The sequence below is a fragment of the Acyrthosiphon pisum genome, chromosome A1 (assembly GCF_005508785.2).
Source record: "Acyrthosiphon pisum isolate AL4f chromosome A1, pea_aphid_22Mar2018_4r6ur, whole genome shotgun sequence".
NCBI lineage: Eukaryota > Metazoa > Arthropoda > Insecta > Hemiptera > Aphididae > Acyrthosiphon > Acyrthosiphon pisum.
The window spans coordinates 155,649,048-155,669,805 of NC_042494.1; the positions used below are offsets into that span (position 1 = coordinate 155,649,048).

Sequence of the window (20,758 nt, forward strand, 5' to 3'; positions counted from 1 at the left end):
AAAATTACGGAACATAAATCAGAAAAATTATTGACAGTATATTTATTTGTATAAAGCTATTTACTATAGTATTACAAGTTAAGTTTGCATCATTGTTTCCAATGAATCCGATTTAGGTAAATCTTCTAAAACGTCTAGAGTTAAATCGTTGATATCCAATTGCATAACTGAGTTTAACATTGCAGCATGTTGATTCTCTTCGGGGTTAAAAATGTACCCATTAGCTCTATCAATGTTCTTTCTTACCAATTCCAAGGTACGTTTATCTTTCACATTAAGCGGTACAAATGAAACAATATTTTGCCCCTCAATCAGGCTAACTATAGCTTTATTTAAACGATGATATCTATAAAAACAAATAAAAAATGTAACTATGTGCATTTATGCTTTTCTAATATTTTAGAAAAAGTAGTTGTTATTAAAAAAAAGATTTTTTTATCTATTATTTATTATTAAAAATGTATAGTAGACTATAATGATAATAAAAGTATTGTATGCAGTCTACAATACAATTTATAATAATTTCAGAGATTAGTTAAAATATTATATTTATTTTATAGAATTTTCTTTTTTTCGCCTGTCGCTTCCAAATATAAGAGGCATGCCACCCTTGTCCTACACCTTCATATAGGAACATCTGCCCCTCACTTTTATTCACAAACTATTTCTGTGCCATTTTCTATTGTGCATGTCCATCTATTATTCGATCTTCCTTTCCCCTTTCTGTCTACATTTATTTTCATAACCTCCAATTCACCTTACCTCGTAACATGAACGAATTCAACTCAACCTTTTTCTTATTCTATCATAATTTGCACCTCCAACCTTGACATTCTCATTTTTGCTAAACTCACCCTTTGTTCACGACTAAAAATGTTGATCCATACATAAATGACCACACAATATTGTTCTATATTATCTACCTTTTAATCTGAACAGCATCAACTTGTTATACAAAAATTCAAAATACCTATATGAAACTTCACTTTACTTCATCCATCCATACATAATCCTATTTTTAACGTCATCCTTAAAACTATAATTTTTTTATTCCGTTTATCCTAAGTACTTGAACCTATTCACCTCATACAGTACATCATCCCTCATGCCTTCCTCCATCAATTTCTTGATTACTTCCCCTATAATCATACACAATTGCTTATTTAACTCTTGCTTCTTCCCTTCTAGCGCTGTTCACCACTCATCTTTTATTAAGTTTTTCCTCCTTTCTACCATAAACACAACAGCTCCAAATATGAACCAATGCACCTCGCTCTGTTTATATTATTTAGTTTTGTCCATTATTAACGAGAATAGGTAAGGGTTAAACACTGAAACCTGGTGCACAGCTACTTACTCTTACACTAAATTCTCCCATTTCTACATCATACACTCTTCATTCTCATTGTCGCTCCTTAATACAAGTCCACTAGTGCTTTCACATACACCCTTCGGTACCCATTTCCATAAGTGGATGCCACTTTTGGAAATCTTACCATAAGCCTCATCCAAATTTATAACATCCATACAAAAATTAATTATCTTCTCCTTAAACTCTTCCAGAATTTGCCTCACACAGAATTGAAAATTATGATTTTATAGATTAAAAAAATACATCACAATTATTTTACAAGTATTCAAAAAATGTATTGTAATTTACCTATACTAATTGAACTCACAATATTAGTATACTGCAGTGATGTAGCTAGGAAGGCGGGGGAAGTTGCAGAAATTTAAAAATGCATAAGGTAAGTGTCCTATTAATGGATAGTTCTTATTGTGTATTAGTGTATTACATAGAATGTAATCATGTATTAAAATTGTAATTGGTATGAAAGTTGCAGCATAAGTTTAAAATGTTATATATTCTCATAATCATCATATCAAACTTAAGAAGGATATAATCAAACCTTCCATATAGTATAAAAAAATTATCATATCCTCATTCAAAGAAAAACCCTGGCAATACCAATTCTACACTAAGAGATATGACGATAAAATTGTTATAGTAGAACACAATTCATTGGCAGACCACATACTACTACACTCATATTTAAAGTTAGGAAGTACATACAAACAGTTACACTGCATTATAGGGAGATACACAAAATCAAAAATGTTTGTTAATTCTATAGGTTTTTTTTTTTGGTTAGGTGTTGAATTAGTTTTAAATATGCATTAGCTAATTGATTATTATGTAAATAGATAAAATATCTGGATACAAATATTAACATAACATTTAGGTATAACATAATGTATTCTTTCCCTGCTAAAGATTTTTGGAGATTAATATTGTGGTGTTCAAGTATTAGTATACCATAATATTTCTAATAAAATGATAATTTAGGTCGAAACATGTGCATACCTTGAAGTGTGAGGATCATTTTGCAATGCATCCAATAGCTGATCAAGACTCAATACATCTGTGTAAAAATCTAAATTGAATAATAGCTTTGACTTATGTTTAACAGCTATATCTATTTTTGATAATATATTCACATGAGGCAATTCCATTTGATACATAGTAGATGTACACATCAGAAGTGCTGAAATGTATTTACCTGAAAATGAATAATTATTAAAATTCCATACATTTACAGAATACAATATCAGCCCTATGGAGGTGGTAGGACAAGGGCAAAGAGGAATATAATATGGCTAAGACCAAAAGTTGTACGTCACAAATACTACATTTTACAGGAGAGCAGTTTTAAGATTTTAAATTGTTTTAATCCAAATAATTTGTGTTATAGTTTTTTTTTGTTTTTCAGTGTTACAACTGATTTATTTGTTTATTATTAGATTACATAAATGACTACTTTAAGTCTTATACCATTTTTCAACATAAATTCAATGCCTCTTTTAAATTTAAACAGGACATTTTTACAATGGACATACAAGGTTTTGATCGACATGTTATAAAAATTCAAATTGGGTAACGCTCTGTCGTACATTAGGTGTCTAGAGAAACACTGTAATGCTGCTATTTGCTCATTTTTTTTTATGGCCCGTAGTACCAATATAAATTAATACTAAATTGAAAAAAAAACATAATACAATTTTCCTATTGTTTTACAACTATGTAAGCCACAATTATGTTACTTTTCTGTCTTATTTTATGATAAACTGTAATTTAATAAATATTGTATAAAAAATGAAAAAAAATTAAAATTTGTATAAAATGTTTTTTTCCGATACATTTTTATAGTAAACATTGAGCATAGTAAACTATTTAATATATTTGACCCAATTAATACTTTGAGTTTAACATGCCTGCCATGTCAATGGATGAGTTAAATTTGAATTTAATGATATAAAATCATTGTCCACGAAAAACGATTCTGAGCGAAGACGGTCTAATAGCCTATGATATTACTAAGTAGCTGGTATATATTATGATATTATGGTTATTAAAGTAATTTATTTTACTATTAGGCATTAGTACTACATTAGGTTAAATTTATTTTTGTCGAAAAAAATAGAATTTGAAAATGTCATTGTGTGCATAAAATATAATAATAAACCTACTCTAAAAGTCTTCTTGGTTTTAATATGTAATTTTTCCCAGATTTGAACTTAAAATAACTATACAAAATAACTGTTTATATATTTTTTAGATTTTTTGGTTACAACTACTTGTAGAACCTTGTTTTACATTTTCAATCCTTTGCTATAAAAATTGAACATTTTAATACATTTTTAACAAAAAAATATTTTTTGGAGTATAGAAATTAGTAATTACTAATATAAATTATTATAATAATTACTCAGTTAAAATTTCATTTATTCAATTTTTTTTTTTAATTTCTGTTTTTCCTTACTTTTTTTTAACTGGCCATTTTAAAAACTACTAGGAATTTTAAATTTGGACTTCCCGAATCCCACCAGAAATATTTATGATTGATATAAAAAAAAAAATGATTGTATTTATGTATATTATGATAGCCTATAAGTTCAGTTATTTAGTGCATTATAACTTGTAAGATTTATTTATAAATATTAAATTATATTATATTTCCAACTAATAACACTCATTTATAAATAAATAATTATAATACCTAATTTACTGAAAAACTTTAATAAAATATAATTTAAGCGAAAAGGTATAATACATACCTGGATCACTGCAATAATGACAATCAATGAGTTGTACACAACATAACCGCAAATCTAATTCATTTTTAATTGCAGACATAATATTTTTCATTGAATTATGATGAGTGTATATTTCTACCTGAATTGAGTGAAACATTATTAGATCCTGATTAATATGTTAAACTATAATTAATTATATACCTGTCCAGGACAATCAAAAAATAAATAATAATCAGTCAGTTTCCTTAATTTTTCCAACAACCAATCAAGCCGCTTTTCCAAGTATTCTATACAATAAATCAGAGCTCCATTGGGTCCTAAATTTACATAATCCATAACATCTTCAACTGTAATAAGTTCTGATATATCAATTGCTGCTTTGTAACACAATGAATCATTGGCTGGATCTAAAAACACAAACAATTCAAAGAATTATTTTTTCGTTGGTTGGTAAAAATACATTTAATAAATGTATATCCCCACATACATATTTATGTAATTGGTTTAGTGGTAAAAAGTAAAAAGTTTACTTAGTTACAATACTTAAACAAACAGCAAGAGAATAACAACTCTTAAATCTACCAGTTTGAAATTGTTGCCTTAAATTACATTTGTAAAATCGTAAGTTTATAATTAATCAATATTCATGGATAATTATATTTATAATATATTGACCTATATTAATTATAGCTACTCGTCTGCCCATTTCTTGTAAGTACTTGCTCATTTCATCACAATACGTAGTTTTTCCACTGCCGGGTGGTCCAATGATGACTTGACCATAAAGAGGCATGTTGTTTGGTAAGTTAACTTTTTAAATCAGTGTGGATAAGACCTGTTGTACAGCTCTTAAAGTTCTGAAGTTAGTGTTTTCAATCATAAGAGAAATAATAGTTTTGCTGTTAACGTTTAATGCTCTCATTAAACTAACAATACTTGAAGTTTGATTATCGTCTTCTCGGCCAAATAGCACTCTAAAATAAGCAAAAATTGCATTTATGATTAATCATTATTGTTTAAGTTTAAAAATTAAGATCTCACTTTATGTCGTATCCTTGCTCTTCCAATGTACAAGATTCCGGCTTGACCAGGTACAATGTTCCTAGTTTTGAATTTTGAGTGACCGCAATAAAGGTAGTATCCCTGTGAAATGCAACAGAATATATTAAATATAGATATTTAGTTTTATCAACAAATGCACGAATCAAATATTACTCGAAAACCGACGCTACAAAATCTGTGTGCACACCGTCCAGTAGAGCTGCTACAGTTTTAAATTTCATTTTGCACAACCGGCATTCTATAACTCACAACCAATATAAATTATAAAAATATATTTTTTGTACGTACGCGGCCGACGGGCAATGTACCATTCCAAATTAAATTCTTTGCAGTTTACTGAGCTGTTGTGACGGTTGTGTACTCGTGTGTACGATGTATAATCTACCTATTATCTAAAGTATTTGTATTAGAATTAAATGTAGGTACCGTCAAAAGCGTCTTTTGACTTTTGAGTTTTTCGGGAAATCTATCACCACGGTTAATGTTAACAAAAAATTAAATTGACGAATGGCCCATTAGCAGGAAAAATATTGTTTCTCCGTCAATAAGTACAGACCAATATTAATATAATTTAAATATTTCATTTACACGTGAATTACGAGTTGGTCCACGTGGAGCGCTGTTAGTTCATAATTTTTTTTTTCATTCTTACTGTGATAAGAACCCCCGCGCTACCTGATAAGCGTCCCCTGATTATTTCGTGAAATCGGCAAGTTCATATATTCATATTTCTGACTTCTGTTATCTGTTTCTCGCTGCAATTTTTATAGGCCGATAGGCGATAACGAGAAAGTCGAGTCTCGAAGAGCTAAAAAATTTCCTCTTCCGCTGTTCGTTACAAATCTGGAATTGACGTAAGCACAATATTGTTAAGAGCTCGATTGTTCGTATACAAAACGTTCAATTATTATCAACCACAATAATATTATGCTGTACGTGCGACGACAGTCCACAGACGAATTACGAAACAATGAAATGTCGTATAGCATCATTAAATAGCCATTGGTTTTGAATAATTCGTATTTTTTTTGTCTCCGACGGAGTTCGCGGAAAATACTATCCAATTTCGTTTATAAGGCCAGGAGAGACAACAGCACAAGACATGGATGTGGATCACAGTGTGCAAAATGAATCTGGTAAACTTTGGTTTATTACAAAATTAACAAATAATTAACAACACATAACAAAACAACAATAATCGATCACTCTTGTAAACTTTTCTTTGTTTATTTTTTGGGATGTGCCAAGTGACAGTCTTATTCATCTGAAACACAAACAAATGCATTATAATACGGTTATTAAATTACAAAAGTTTTTATGATTTAATTTCAGTGTCGACAGTAGACGACACAACAACAATAACGGAGCCCAAGACGGAAAATGAACAAACAATGTCTACCACAAAAGCATTGGTCATATTAGTGGTCATATTCTCATTGTTTATACTAATCTTAGGCTATTTGTATTACAGTTTCCCTCAGATGACAGAGTATGTAGTAAAAAAAATTTGATACCTAAACGTACTAAACAACATTCAGTATGAATTACATTTATTATTGTTTACAGGGAGGAAAAAAAATACATAAAAATTCCACGTAATACCACAGATATGCAAAACCTGGGTAGAGTCTTGGAAGATTACAAGGATACAAATTACACTCAAGTGTTTATGTCAATTTTCTTCTGTTACATATTGTATCCTTTGAACACATTGAAATTCAATAAATTGAACAAATTGTCTTTTAATTTTCATTAATTTACCTTAGCTATTAATAAAACATTAGTTTGCAGACATTTGCCATACCTGGATCAATTTCATTATCAATATTATGTGGATTTTTATACCCATTTTTATTAGCATTAGCAATTATATGTTTTTGTTCGGCAATGGGCGCATGTTTTTGTTATTTATTGTCAATGACAATCGGAAGGAGATTAGCATACAGATACTTCCCAGACAGAATCAAATCATATGCAAATTTGGTTGGTGAATATTGAATATAATTATCAATCAGTTAATACTATATACCTTTTTTTTTCAGGTTAAGAAACACAACGACAATATGTTCTGTTATATGATGTTCTTGCGAATAACCCCATTTTTGCCCAATTGGTTCATAAATGTGTGTGCACCACTAGTCGATGTTCCGTTAATACCATTTTGGTTGGGAACTTTTTTTGGTAAATATTTGAAAAAAATTAAATTTATAATTTATATTTTAAAAATACATAGGTACAATGTACAAAGAATAATACTTTTGGATAATTTAAGATGCGTAAGAAATTCTAAGATTTTATCACAGATTATAAATTGTACTATTTTTATATTGTATTTTTTTTTTGAGGTTAGTATCCGAGTATTTTTTATGAAATACAAAATAATAATTTTTTTTTTTTTAAGAAATTAGTTATTTTTATTTATTTCTTATGACAAGTCAATAATGATGATTTACTCCAAAACTATGCTTATAAAATGTGTGGTGCTCAGTACCATCAAATTTTGTAATGATTATTTTGGATAACCACTGTGTTTGCATTTTATATAAACACTAATAATCTATTTCAATTATCAATATCTAATTTAAACTTTAAAATTTAGATTAAAAAAAAAAAAAAATAATATTTATTATTTTATATGGGATGTGAGAAAACTAAAACAAACAATTAAGAGCACTAAGGGTACTTTTTAGATCTCGTAAAAAAATATATATTGAATGGCCTAACTCAACTGATAAATATATTAGGTACTGCATAAATAACCTAACATCATGATCATTAATAAATATAATATAATAATGAGAACTTTTTAACGAATTCTGTCGTTTTAATTCCAGGAGTAGCAGTACCATCTGTATTGGTTGTACAAGCTGGACAAACTTTACATCAGGTCGCATCTGAATCAACCTGGTCATGGTCTTCCGTATTACTCTTGGCAACTTTTGCTGCCCTGTCATTACTACCTGTACTATTCAAGGCAAAATTAAGAGACAAATTTGACTGAAAAAATGTTGTTGACTGCCATATTGAAGGACATTCCATTAGTGTAGTCTAGATTCCCTACCCATATATGCCTCTTCCTTATGTCACAATGTCTCATAAATTATTACATTTATAATATATTTAAACGTCATAAAATAATTTATAGCAAATAAAAATTGTTTTGTTACTTTTGGATTCCGGAAAACTTTTCATATATTTTTAGTAACCATAACGGTGTTTGAGGCCGTAAGGATTGAAGAGCAACTTCAAAGTGATTCATCTCTACTTTTTCTGCCTTTATATTGTCTTCCAAAGCTTTCAATGAAGCTTCATGACAAATTGCAATCACCTTTTAATAATAAGTTAAATATTTAGTATTTTAAGATATTGACATACTATTTGTTCTTACTTCTGCACCAGAATAATTTTCAGTAAGTTCAACTAATTTATTGATGTCTACATCAGTTGATGTTGGCATTTTTGAAAGTTTCAGTCTTAATATCTCGAAACGAGTAGTCTTATCTGGTAATGGAACATAAACTTTACGATCTAATCTTCCCGGTCTCAAGAGAGCCTGAAAAAAAAAAATGTAAATTAATAATAAAATTAAAAATTAAGTTTGAAAATTATTATAGTAATTACAGAATCAATAAGATCAGGTCTATTGGTTGCAGCTAAAATGGTGACATTCCCTAATGGTTGAACACCATCCAACTCTGTCAATAATTGGGCTAAGACTCTAGAGTGAACCCCACTGGAACCACTGTCTCCTATACCTCTTTCACCAGCTAAACCATCCAACTCGTCAAAAAATACAACACAAGGAGCTACACTCCTAGCTCGCATAAATGTTTCCCTGACAGCACGTTCAGATTCTCCAACATATTTATTGAAGAGTTCGGGTCCTTTGACAGATATAAAATTGAAGTGACTCTCCGTTGCTACAGCTTTAGCAATCATTGTTTTAGAACAACCTGGAGGGCCGTATAGTAGGACACCCCGCGGGGGAGTGATACCCATGCGTTTAAAAGCTTCTGGATGTTTAAGCGGCCATTCAACAACCTGTTTAAGTTTTAATTTTATGTCATCTTGGCCACCTATATCTGTCCATTTAACCTATAAGAAAAATTAAATCGTTCAATGTATTTGTATAATAATAATGATAGAGATTTAAGTTAGGAACTTACATTAGGCACTTGGACCATAACTTCTTTAATGGCTGAAGGTTTCACTTGGGTTAAAGCAGAACACATATGCCTATAAGTGACATTTTCATTATTAATTGATGCTTCAGTTTGTGCTCGGTTAACAACGGCTAACAAATCTGCTCCCACAAATCCTTGAGCTCGATATGCAATGGAAATTATTTCATCTTCACTTATTTCCTGATCAATATGTGATAATTGTTTTATCAAAATATCTTTACGTTGTAATTCATTTGGCACTGGTAATTCAATCTCGTAATCAAACCTAAATTTTAAATCAAAAATTATTTTTTGAATAATGTCAATAAAGATAAAAAAAAATTTGAGACCATAACTAATTAAATCAATAATACCTTCCTGGTCTACGTAAATTGCTATCAACAGAGCTTAAACTGCTAGTAGTGCCAATGATAGCTACTCCATTATGTTTGGTTGATTTTAACAAATCAAACATAGTTTGAAGTGTGTTAACAATCCTTCTTTCAAGGTCTGAAGATTCATTTGATTTGCTTAATGTTTCTAGCCTATCAATTAAAATGATGCTAGGAGAATTAATGATTGCTTCTTCAAAAAATAATTTTAATTTTGCTTCAGACTGTCCATAAATCTTGCTCAGAATTTCCCAACCTTTTATTTCAACCACGTGTCTTTTTAATGAATAAGTTATTGTATTTGCCAATAATGTTTTTCCAGTTCCAGAAATACCATGTAAAAGAAATCCGCAAACACCTAAATATCAAAAAATATTTAATAGTTTAACGTTAGATACTATATGACTATATTAGTAAAACGCAGATTTTTGTGCACAAAAAAAATTGTCAAAATATGTCATATTATAATAAGCAGTTAAAATCATGAAAATATACAACAAATATGCAAGAAAAAACTTTAAATTCTGAAATATGGTAAAAAATGTATAATTCAATATTATTAAAATGAATAATTACTTAGTACCTACAAAATGTATTATTAAATTTTATGCTTGACAAAATATTATTTAATACAATTTTTTTAATTTGCACTTCAATATGCAATACATTTTTGATTTTTGCCAAAATATGCAGAAATATGCATACATTTTCATTTCAATATGCAATAAATTTTTTATTTTAGCAAAATATGTAGAAATATGCGATAACTATTAAATATGCAGTAATTACAATAAAAAAATTGCCATTACCTTCTAACTATTAGAATTCATAAAGATTACTGACAAAAATCCCAAAAATGTGAAAAGGAAAAATATGTAATTGCATAAACATTTGCCCTCTACTTATTAGCTTACCTTGAAATTTTGATTTTTGTATTACATTCATTACTTTTTCATAAATATCACACATTCCGCCAACATCTGATATTGGGTAAGTTATATTAACTTTGTCAACATGATCTTTTATATTCCATGTAGTAGAAGATGAAATATGATAAAATTGTTCATCGTTTATATTCATAGTTTGCATTTGTTCATTCAGTCCAGCATTTGGAAAAGTAAAAATGTTCGATACTTCCAAGACGAGGCTACGTCCATAGAAGTCAAAACATAAAAAATCAGAAGGTTTAATGATACGTCCTTCATATTTATTAGAAATATGAGTCAATAGATGGCGAATGAATTCTCCATCTGGTAATTGATCGTTGTTCGACAAGCGTATTTCAATGTTTTGAGCTTCACTTGGTGGAATTTTAAATCGCTCGACAGAAATGTGGTCCAAGTCTAGTTCGTCAGCCAACACTATAGATGACAAAAATAATTATATGCAAGTGGTTAAACAATAGCCAAATGATTTAATCATCAAATTGTGTTATAATCGTACTACCTTCTTTGGAGAAATATACATTCGACAGCGGTAAGTCGTCCGAAGGCCAGATGTGCTTGACAAAAGTCTTGTTGCCGCACCTCACAATGACTGGTTCGCCGAGCACAAAGCCGCACAACTGAATCGCAGCAATAGGCACGACCACGTTGTCGTTGCCAATCATGTATTCGTCATCTGATGGTGTCGAAATTCAAAATATGAAAATAATATACCCATGTTTTAGTGTTATAAGCGTACGACAAAATAGAAGTCTCGTACCTTTCGTGTACAGCTTGGCGTACGAGTAAAGACAAAGGTCGTTGACGAACGGCTGGGTCCAATTCGACGAGCTCGGCGGACAGTGGCCGCCGGTGAAATGGGTTTCCAAGTCCGTGAAGTACAACGTCGAATTGCATGCATCGCACGTGCGGTACTTGACGGCCGGTCCGACCGATCGCCTAGGCTTCGTCATCTAGGACCCTCTGAGATTCGTGGCAGGTGGCTGCGACAAAAGACCGGAAGAGCGAACCGCGTCCGTCGTAGACAATGTCGTCCGTGTTGTTTTGATTTTCGAATTCTATTTATTTCGAAAATTAATAACTATACTCATTTTCCGTTTATCATCAGAGCCGCGAAAACAGTTTTCGAGACTCACGAGTGTGGGGCAGTGTGGCCAAGTTACCATTTATTTTTTTGCAGCCTTAAAAACGCTTACACCTGAAACTTCAAAAATAGAATTCTTTCACTACAATAATAATATTATCTATCGACAACGAATATAGAATATATATCAGCTAGTTAGGTATATATTATTCTATAATCGTGCTATTGACGATTCCTAAAAATTAGTTAACAACAAACGACATTTCAGCGAAATTCTTTAAAATTACTTAAATTGATAATCATGTTGATAATTTATTAGTCGTCTGACAAATTATAGCCAGGTATTTAAGGGATAACCTTGGAAAATACGGTTTTGGAACTTCAATTATTATAGGTAATTTATTATTGTTAGCAGTGTTTGAAAATCCGTAGAATTTAATATCTATATCATTATAATATTATCTTATAGCCGTTTGCTGTTATTGGTACGATCGTAGATACTGTTACATGATTGACACTTGAAAGTTTTAACTACTAATGATTTTTCATTTACAATATTTATTAAATTATATTTTAAAGGAACGTTATTGAACAAAATATACATATTATTTATAATATTGAATTTAAATACTGATTAATTGAATATAATATTATTGCGCCTTCGTCATGTAATGCTGGGATACGTATTGGCCTTCGAAATGATAAAACATATTTTAAAATGCATCGAATTAAAAAGCTATAGCGTTCTGAAATTCAGCGTATCGAATACGTATGTGCATCGTAACATTGTAGTTTCAATCATAACTAAAACCCGATTGTCAGATGGATAATATGAGCTTAAAATCACTGATAAAGCCCGTAATCACTAACGTATAAATTAAGGTGTTCTGAAATAAAGCGATTTTTACAGATTTCATGTAACATACTGTATTTCCATCAAGAATTGCATCGTTGCATTACTGAAGGCGCAATTATATAAATAGGTACCTATACCTTAATTATATCTACGTAACATATAACTTTAAAAATAGAAATGTTTTAAAGTTAATGATAAATAATAATTTCAGAAAGTAAGTCGATTTATTTAGCGTGTTATTCAGTATTCTAAAAACATTGATTTGGACAATGTACATGAAAATTGGAAACACATTAGGTATATTATAAATGTGAAACGTGATACTTCTTAAATAATAGGTACCTACTCTATGCACCTGAAAAAAGTAGTGTAAAAATAAAATAAAATAATATTTTAATACTATTTATTATTATTATATTACAAACGATACGATTACAAAATTCTAACAGGACATTTTAAATAGCTACTGTATAATATAGTGTGCCTTCTGTTAATTATTTTGACATATGACTATCTTTACATTTTTGATTTCAACTTTTATTTAAGTTTATTTATATCACTACTAATCCCAAGAGGATGTCGGCGCACTATTTGTTTTCTCTCTCTGGTCCACGCACAACGTAGACAATACGCATCAACGCGGAATCATTTTATCTATGTTTTTATGTAATCTTAGAGTAAAATCACCCATTACAAAAAAGATACCTAAAGAATAATATTTTTGAGGGAATGACATATCTATTTTATATTTTATTGTTAATTGACTTTGTATTCGACTTTAAAAATAAACAAAAAAATGTTGTATATTTAAATTATGTTTACATTTTTTGGAGACAATATTTAGACAAATCCCTTAAAATTATTATTCTCTATCTTTTTTGCAATGGATGATTTTCCTCTGAGATTTCTTAAAAACATAGAAGAAATGATTCTGCGTAAATGCGTTTTGTCTATGTTGTGGGTGGGCCAGAGAGAGAAAACAAATAGTGCAGCGCTATCCTCTTAAGATAAAATTATGTAAGATTTAGAATTCGAAAGTTCATATTGGTACTATACCAGAATTTATATCATCAATTTACTATCAATTTATTTATATCATAATATTGTATGTAGCCGTAGCTCGTAGGTAGGTAGGTACTACGTACATAAGTCATAAATCAAAATTGTAAGGTTAATAATTAGTTTTTTTGTGAATATTTTTTTACAAACCATTTTAATGAAGTTTACATAAACACTAATGTATTCATTTTTTTCGTAATACAACATTACATTAGGTATAATATTGTTATATTACAATTATTAATGCTAAAGTACAACTCACTATTGTTCCATAATAGTCTTATTAATTATTTATATTACATTTGTATAGTTTTTTTAATTTTTTTTCTTCCGATTATTAAACATTTTTTTTTTGTAAAAAAGAAACAAAACATTTAATTAGGTATTTCGAACTATACCAATTTATCCTTGGATGTTATTAAAAATCTTTGATGATCTCATAATTTATCCTTGTACAATAATTTTTAATAGATTTTGATCTACAAACGAAATTGGTTGTTCTACGGTTTGAACGATGACCGATGTACGTTACCTTACCTATAATATTTGTGCCTAATGGCTACTGCTGTTAATTATTTTGGCGGAATCGAATTTATCGGATAAAATCCAGCTGTCTTAGTGTCGTTTGCCTGGTCATATTCGGTGTATATACTTAATATAATATAATACAGTCGAACTTGGTTATCTCGAACTTCTTTAACTCGAAATCGTCGATACCTCGAACTTTTACTCCGGTCCCTAGAATTTCCTATTTAAACAATGTAAAAAAATCTTGTTTAACTCGAATATTTTCGTGAATAACTCGAAGTTTTGAGTTTTATTAATACATATATATTTGTATAAAATTTCCCTCATTTATCTATAAAGGTCATTAGTCATTAATGTTATCGTTACCGATAAGTTGTTTATCTACGGTTTACGACGACGACGACTGGTTCACGACGACGCATGACTTTCGTGTTCAGTGCTCTGTGTTTGTTTCAACGTGATTGTTCGTAATGTCATTATAAAAACGCATGCTAAAAACTCTAACATACAAGGAAAAAGCGGCAATGATACGGGAAGTTGAAAATGGATTTAAAACAAAGACTTTGGTATAGGCTAAAGAATTTGGTATTCCACCTAACACTTTGTCAACTTATCTTAAAAATGAAGAAACAATTTCAAATAAGTTGGCTACGTCCAGTGTAAAGGGCTAGAGAACCGGAAAATCCTGACGTAGATGAGTGCGTTTACAAATGGTTTACACAGACACGTGACAAAAAAATACCCCTTAGTGGGCTGTTGATAAGAGCAAAAGCTGAAGAATTCGCATTAAAATTATGAAAAATTAATTTTAAGGCAAGCAATGGATGGCTCGATGGTTTCAAAGATGGTTTTTTTTGGATAACTCGAACTTTTACTCCGGTCCTTTCAACTTCGAGTTAACCAAGTTCGACTATATATAATAATATATGAATATTAAATATAATACTATAATATGCTGAAGAATAAGATACATTTATCATTTAATTGATAAGTCTAATATTATGGGTTACCTAATACAGTAATACCTATCGGCTATCAAATAACAACAAATGTAGTAAAAATTGAAACAAAAACGTCTTAGGCCCGAGGAACATACGTATGTACATGGTACATAGGTAGTTAAGAATATCACATCGAAACAGTGGCACAACAAACAAAATTAATCAAAATGTCTAGTAAATCCAATATTATTTGAAGTGTATACCTACTGTATGTCTGTATGTGTATTTGTGTATTGTATTCACAGAACCACAAAACTGATTTTGCAGCGAAACGCGCATTTATGAAAACAAACACAGTGCCAAAGCTTTGTTCACACAACAATACAAAAAAAATACCAATCAAAGTCAAACAACTCTCGGTTATGCGTATATGAACCCACCTATTATAATATGTGCAACCTATGGAAAAAAATGCCTCAGGAGGTAAAAAATGCAAACATACAGACTAATTAAACTAACATAAAAACTATATTATTAGTGCTAAAAGATCACAAGCACTCAACAAACAGAAAAAAAAAACATTTAAATGTCACTACTACCTATATTTGTATCACGTTTTCATCACAATATATTTATTTAATATTATAATAAATTGTTGACTTAAACACGCTGCTGCCCGCTATAAATGAATTCTCGGCCTATAGAGGCGAAAATGTCTAAATAAATCTTTTTCCTGATAATAATCATATCTTTTTCCAGATCGAAATGGTTAGCAATGGTTGCTGTATGCCAAAAGAGTATCACGCTTTGACTATATAATTCTTAAGTATTTTTAGGTTTACCCAGGACCTAGATAGTAATTGCAAATAACCATGAAAAAGTTTGTTTTTGTGTTCTACTTAAAATCTCTAACTATATTATAATACAGTCGATTTATATTATTATTTTCAAAACTAAAATATTATTAAATTCTGTTGGAATTTAAATATTTGGGTATATAATAATATTATACAGCCATACAGGATATAAATTATAGATAGGAGGCGGGTCGCGGGTGGTATATAGAGGACACAGCTTTAATGTTTAGGTTTTGGATATAGTAGGTGGGCCGGTGCGGGTAAGTACGAGAGGACAAACACCACCCTGTAGTATGTGTCTGTGTGTGTGTTTACATATAAATCACGTCACAATAATATACATATATTATACATAAATATATGTATACATAAGTACCTACTAAACCTACCTATAGGCTATACACGTGGGTGACGGAAATATACTATAACGACACGTTTATTGAATGTATGCTTATATTTATATATATATATTTAACCACATAAAATTATGTATAGTACACACGGCCGGTCTATCGAATGCAAGTATATATTACTACAATATTATTATATGCACACGCTCGTATGTGTGTACAAGTCAGCTTTATCATTACCTTTTGGCTTTTATGTACCTATTATATATTATATTATGATCGTCGTTAACGCGGTAATTTCCATTGATGGGACATTTGCCGTTATTATAGCGTTAGGTACTATAAATTATAAACATTAAAAAAATAATCATAATCATAATAATAAAACAATAAATTGTTCATCGAATCAATCGATTAAATATAAAAATGTTTTAAAAATAATATCGTTATGTCTGGGGGGGGGGGGGGGGGTACAGGCGTCAGGCGACAGTGCGACAGACACACGTGACAGGTCCGTTTTATGCAGATGATACGTCAGCCTGGCTGCACCGTGAAGTACACCGTACACATTATAATATTATACATAGTACATACAATATCTAATGGCTAATTCTGCATCTATATAGTTAAACTGCATGTGACAGCCACACAACGTTGACCATTATTCGTTTACATTTTTAAAACAATATTTAGAATTTATTGTTTCATAGCGTTTTTTACTCGCGACTAATATACTACCTATAATATATTAATTATTAATGTGTGTATATAATTTAGTATAGGTACCTATAAAATATATTATTACATGTGCGTAGGTACATAATATATACTCTATTACACCAGCTCACGACGTGGCGTTCGCCGATACTTTTCCTTACCTAACGTAGATATAACTTTGAGTTATATTGATACTTGTGTGCTAGCCATGTTATAGTTTCGGTGTGGAATGAATTTATTGTGTCTATGTGTTTGCGTGTGGGTGTGTGTATATATTTGCAGCAGGCGGCAAAATCGAATGGTTCATAAACATACTTTAAATATTATACTATTTATGGCGGCGGAATCTATAGATCTTTTTGTTTATATAAAAAAAAGACTGGCGGAATCACTGAAATACTGAAGTCTCAAAATGTGTTCTCAATTTATTTTACTCGGCGAAATCGATTTCCCAACGAAAACCAGAAAGCCAGAAAGTAAAATTCCAAAGCTAAGAGTACCTATATACTCAAGAATATATTTTATCAAATACCCGTGATCCATAATAATATGTTCGATGTATCCCCGGACGACCCCGGGGTATAGAATATTCAATATAATATAGTAAATAATACACACATATATAAACAATACTTAGGTATTTGGTTATCAGAACTATATAGAACTTATTGTGGGTATATATATAGGTATGAGTTTTGGTTGTAGACTGATAAACACTTAATAAAACGACAAATTTATAATAAATAATTTATATTTATGTATATTTATAATGATCAATCACCTTTTAAATTTGGTCATAAATTCATTAAATTTTTTAAAACGATTCAATGCATTATTTACATTATGCCTGTCGTACTTATTGTTTTTATATTTCTAATGTTATGCGTTTCAATGATTGTTGTCAAATAGTTTAGTGTTGTCTGATAACATTTGCACTTGTTTTATCCAGAAGTCAGAAGACTTTGGTATGTCGTTTAATTTGGAAGATTCTTCATAATTCCTTGTACTTGCGGGTTTATAAAAAAATACATTTTTTTACAATTTATTAATTTACAGATTAAATTTAAGAAAACGTATAGTTTAATTGTGGTCAAATTACTTATCCTTGTTAATAAAAAGATATGCATTAACATTTTATTCATAAATTCATTTCGTTCATAAATGCCTATTTAATTAATTTAGTAAAATGATTGACCAACACAAGTAAAAAAAAATGTCATTTAAATTACTTTGTATTGTACTATAAATCTTAATTAATTTCAGTTTTTGATTTTATGCCTTGACAAGAAATGTCTTTTATTGTATATAGTTGTATCCCGGTAAAAAATTGTCAATAATGATTGTGCAATGGCACCAGTGGCGTATCTGAGGGGGGCGATGAGTGGATCGCCCCTCTGGAAATTTGTATAATGATGTAAATGATATAATGATAATCACGGTGAAAAAAAATTAAAATTTTTTAAATCGCCCCCCCCCCTTAATTGGGTTCCAGCTAAACTACGCTGAATGGCACTATAGCATGTATTTATTAATAATAATTTTTATTTAGAAAAAAAACTTTTTTTTGTCATTAAGAATATATAAAAGAGTTTCATTTAACTTGCATATCGATTGGCAATTTAAATATAATTAATTCTTAGAATTTTAATGAAGCATCCGATTTACATTAGGGGTTAAAATGAAAATTTTCAAAGGATATAAAAAAAAAAAATTATTGAAATGTACTGCAGTAAACCATTTTGAATAGGTAGTAGGCACATGTTAAACTTTAATTACCTACTGCAGTAGTCTGTAGTCTTTATTATACTTAAGAATGCAACTGTGACATCATTTTTTCATTAACTCCGTGTCCATCTTATTATAATGTTTGATAATATGCATAATTTCATTATTATTTATTTTAATCATTTATTTCTAACTTATAACATAGATCCCTGTTGATATCTAAATTTTCTAATGAATACAGTATTTAATCTTTAATCTGGACTGATAAATAATATTTTTGTGGATCTTTTCCTTGCCTACATGTATATTTTATAAAATAGTAAATACATTACTACCTAATGTAAGAATAAAAAGGTTCCAACCTTCGGTTAAATTTGTAAAATTGTTATGTTGGGTATACTTTGGGCCTCTGGAATGGCAAAATGATCTGAAAATATAATATATCTAGACTGTATGCATTAGATCGCTGGAAAGAATTGCGCCCTGTAGGCTTGGGTGTGACAAATATAAATCTATATTTTAATGATAATGGCAAACAATATTATACTGGTGCCTATAGTGACAATAAATCAAAGTGTTGTGAGTGTTGTACCTACAAAAATAGTATAATGATATATTAATATGTTTATTATTCACATTGCACATAATATAGCATGTATGTTTAAAGTATTGTGTTAATAATTCAGATATATGTATTATTTTAATATTTTTTTTTGGAGGCTGGATTACATTTTTAAAAACAAATTAAGCTACGTTAAATATTTCAACTAATTGTTCTATCGAATCATTAAATAGATATTCATAGAAGCAGGGACGATATTAAAAACAATTCAGGGTGGTTTAGTCTTTAAAATTGCTGACTAGATTTAGAAAAGGCAAACTTTAAAAAAATATTTGACCAATATTTTGTTACCTACACAATAATTTATAATAGGTATAATATCGATAATTTCATTGTTTTCCGAAAAGCCTTTATGGTTTATATAGTGCCTATACTAATTTTAAGTCTTCAATTTTATAAATATTATATGTTTAGTTCAAACGCAAATTGTTGTTCAATGAAGTCAAAACATTTTGAAATTTCAATTGAACCTAAGTACATAGGTGGGCTTACTATTAAGTTAATATTTCAGACTTAACACCTTAACGCTATATTATCATTTATCAGTAATTTTTGTTTTTAATATGGTATGATCGTTTGTACAACTAAAATACCTTATTAATTATTATATTGTATAAATGTACTGTTATTTACTGTAGGTTTACTGTATTCTGTGATACGCGTATACCTACATCAAATATCTATAATAATACGATATAACATAATATATCTATACCTATGTTAAAACTTATAGGAGATTCATCATATTATACCTACCAATGAGGTTCACGAATAAAAATTCAATAAATTCATATAATTAATTTTTTTTATGACGGCGTGGAGGTTGGCATATTCCATATATATCGCATAGATAATAATATATACGCATATAATATTATATATGCATTATGTTTACTATAATAATGTACATTATTGAGCGGGAACCGACGGTTTCCTATTTTTTTCCTCGGGTATACGTTACACGTATTATATTATGCCAAAAATATCGAAAAGTATAAGCCCCTGTCCCTCCAGCACTGAATATATATTATGATCCACCACATCAGGTACACCTTACAAGCATTTATATTCATAAATCGAAAAATATTGGCCATCGGCCCGAATCTGCACCGATGCGCACGCATATATTTATACAACACACCGTATGATATTTTATTATATGCAAACATCAAACAGATCCCTACGTTGTACATTGTTATTATTATTCTAATAATATATACATTTGTAGTCTACAGCCACGTGTGTTTTCAGTACTCACTATAATTTTATATTACACGGCCCGTGAACACTCCGACTATATAATATATGTATAGGTACCTATAATATACAGTATACATATTACATAATATAATATAGTACGTTA

At 29.7% G+C, this 20,758-nt stretch overlaps 4 protein-coding genes across 5 annotated transcripts; 1 reads left to right on the forward strand and 3 right to left on the reverse strand.

Moving 5' to 3' along the window:
• Positions 1–4: 4 nt before the first annotated feature.
• Positions 5–5,751, reverse strand: LOC100168301 (GPN-loop GTPase 2). Of its 2 annotated transcripts, XM_008183160.3 has the most exons (8): positions 5,466–5,724; positions 5,311–5,395; positions 5,137–5,238; positions 4,771–5,069; positions 4,297–4,502; positions 4,117–4,234; positions 2,366–2,561; positions 5–346 (listed from the first exon to the last, which is right to left on the reverse strand). In XM_008183160.3, exons 4-8 carry the CDS (start codon positions 4,886–4,888, stop codon positions 79–81), a joined length of 906 nt encoding a protein of 301 aa, XP_008181382.1. In that variant the 5' UTR covers positions 4,889–5,069; positions 5,137–5,238; positions 5,311–5,395; positions 5,466–5,724; the 3' UTR covers positions 5–78. The 2 variants fall into 2 exon arrangements, with proteins under 2 accessions (XP_008181382.1, XP_029344505.1); XM_029488645.1 differs by having other exon boundaries at positions 5,311–5,751.
• LOC103308918 lies at positions 4,910–5,378 on the reverse strand. The gene is made up of 3 exons (XM_008183170.1): positions 5,311–5,378; positions 5,137–5,238; positions 4,910–5,069 (listed from the first exon to the last, which is right to left on the reverse strand). Exons 1-3 carry the CDS (start codon positions 5,376–5,378, stop codon positions 4,910–4,912), a joined length of 330 nt encoding a protein of 109 aa, XP_008181392.1.
• A 140-nt stretch (positions 5,752–5,891) lies between the features above and the next one.
• LOC100158909 (transmembrane protein 41 homolog) lies at positions 5,892–8,323 on the forward strand. The gene is made up of 6 exons (XM_001949243.5): positions 5,892–6,293; positions 6,490–6,646; positions 6,724–6,852; positions 6,942–7,140; positions 7,200–7,338; positions 7,992–8,323. The coding sequence occupies exons 1-6, from the start codon at positions 6,260–6,262 to the stop codon at positions 8,156–8,158; spliced, it is 825 nt and encodes a 274-aa protein (XP_001949278.1). The 5' UTR covers positions 5,892–6,259; the 3' UTR covers positions 8,159–8,323.
• On the reverse strand, positions 6,290–11,838 carry LOC100167802 (ATPase family protein 2 homolog). The gene is made up of 9 exons (XM_001947782.5): positions 11,417–11,838; positions 11,159–11,332; positions 10,627–11,073; positions 9,695–10,070; positions 9,324–9,606; positions 8,779–9,252; positions 8,546–8,710; positions 8,325–8,485; positions 6,290–6,421 (listed from the first exon to the last, which is right to left on the reverse strand). Exons 1-9 carry the CDS (start codon positions 11,607–11,609, stop codon positions 6,418–6,420), a joined length of 2,277 nt encoding a protein of 758 aa, XP_001947817.2. The 5' UTR covers positions 11,610–11,838; the 3' UTR covers positions 6,290–6,417.
• Between the last annotated feature and the right edge of the window lie 8,920 nt (positions 11,839–20,758).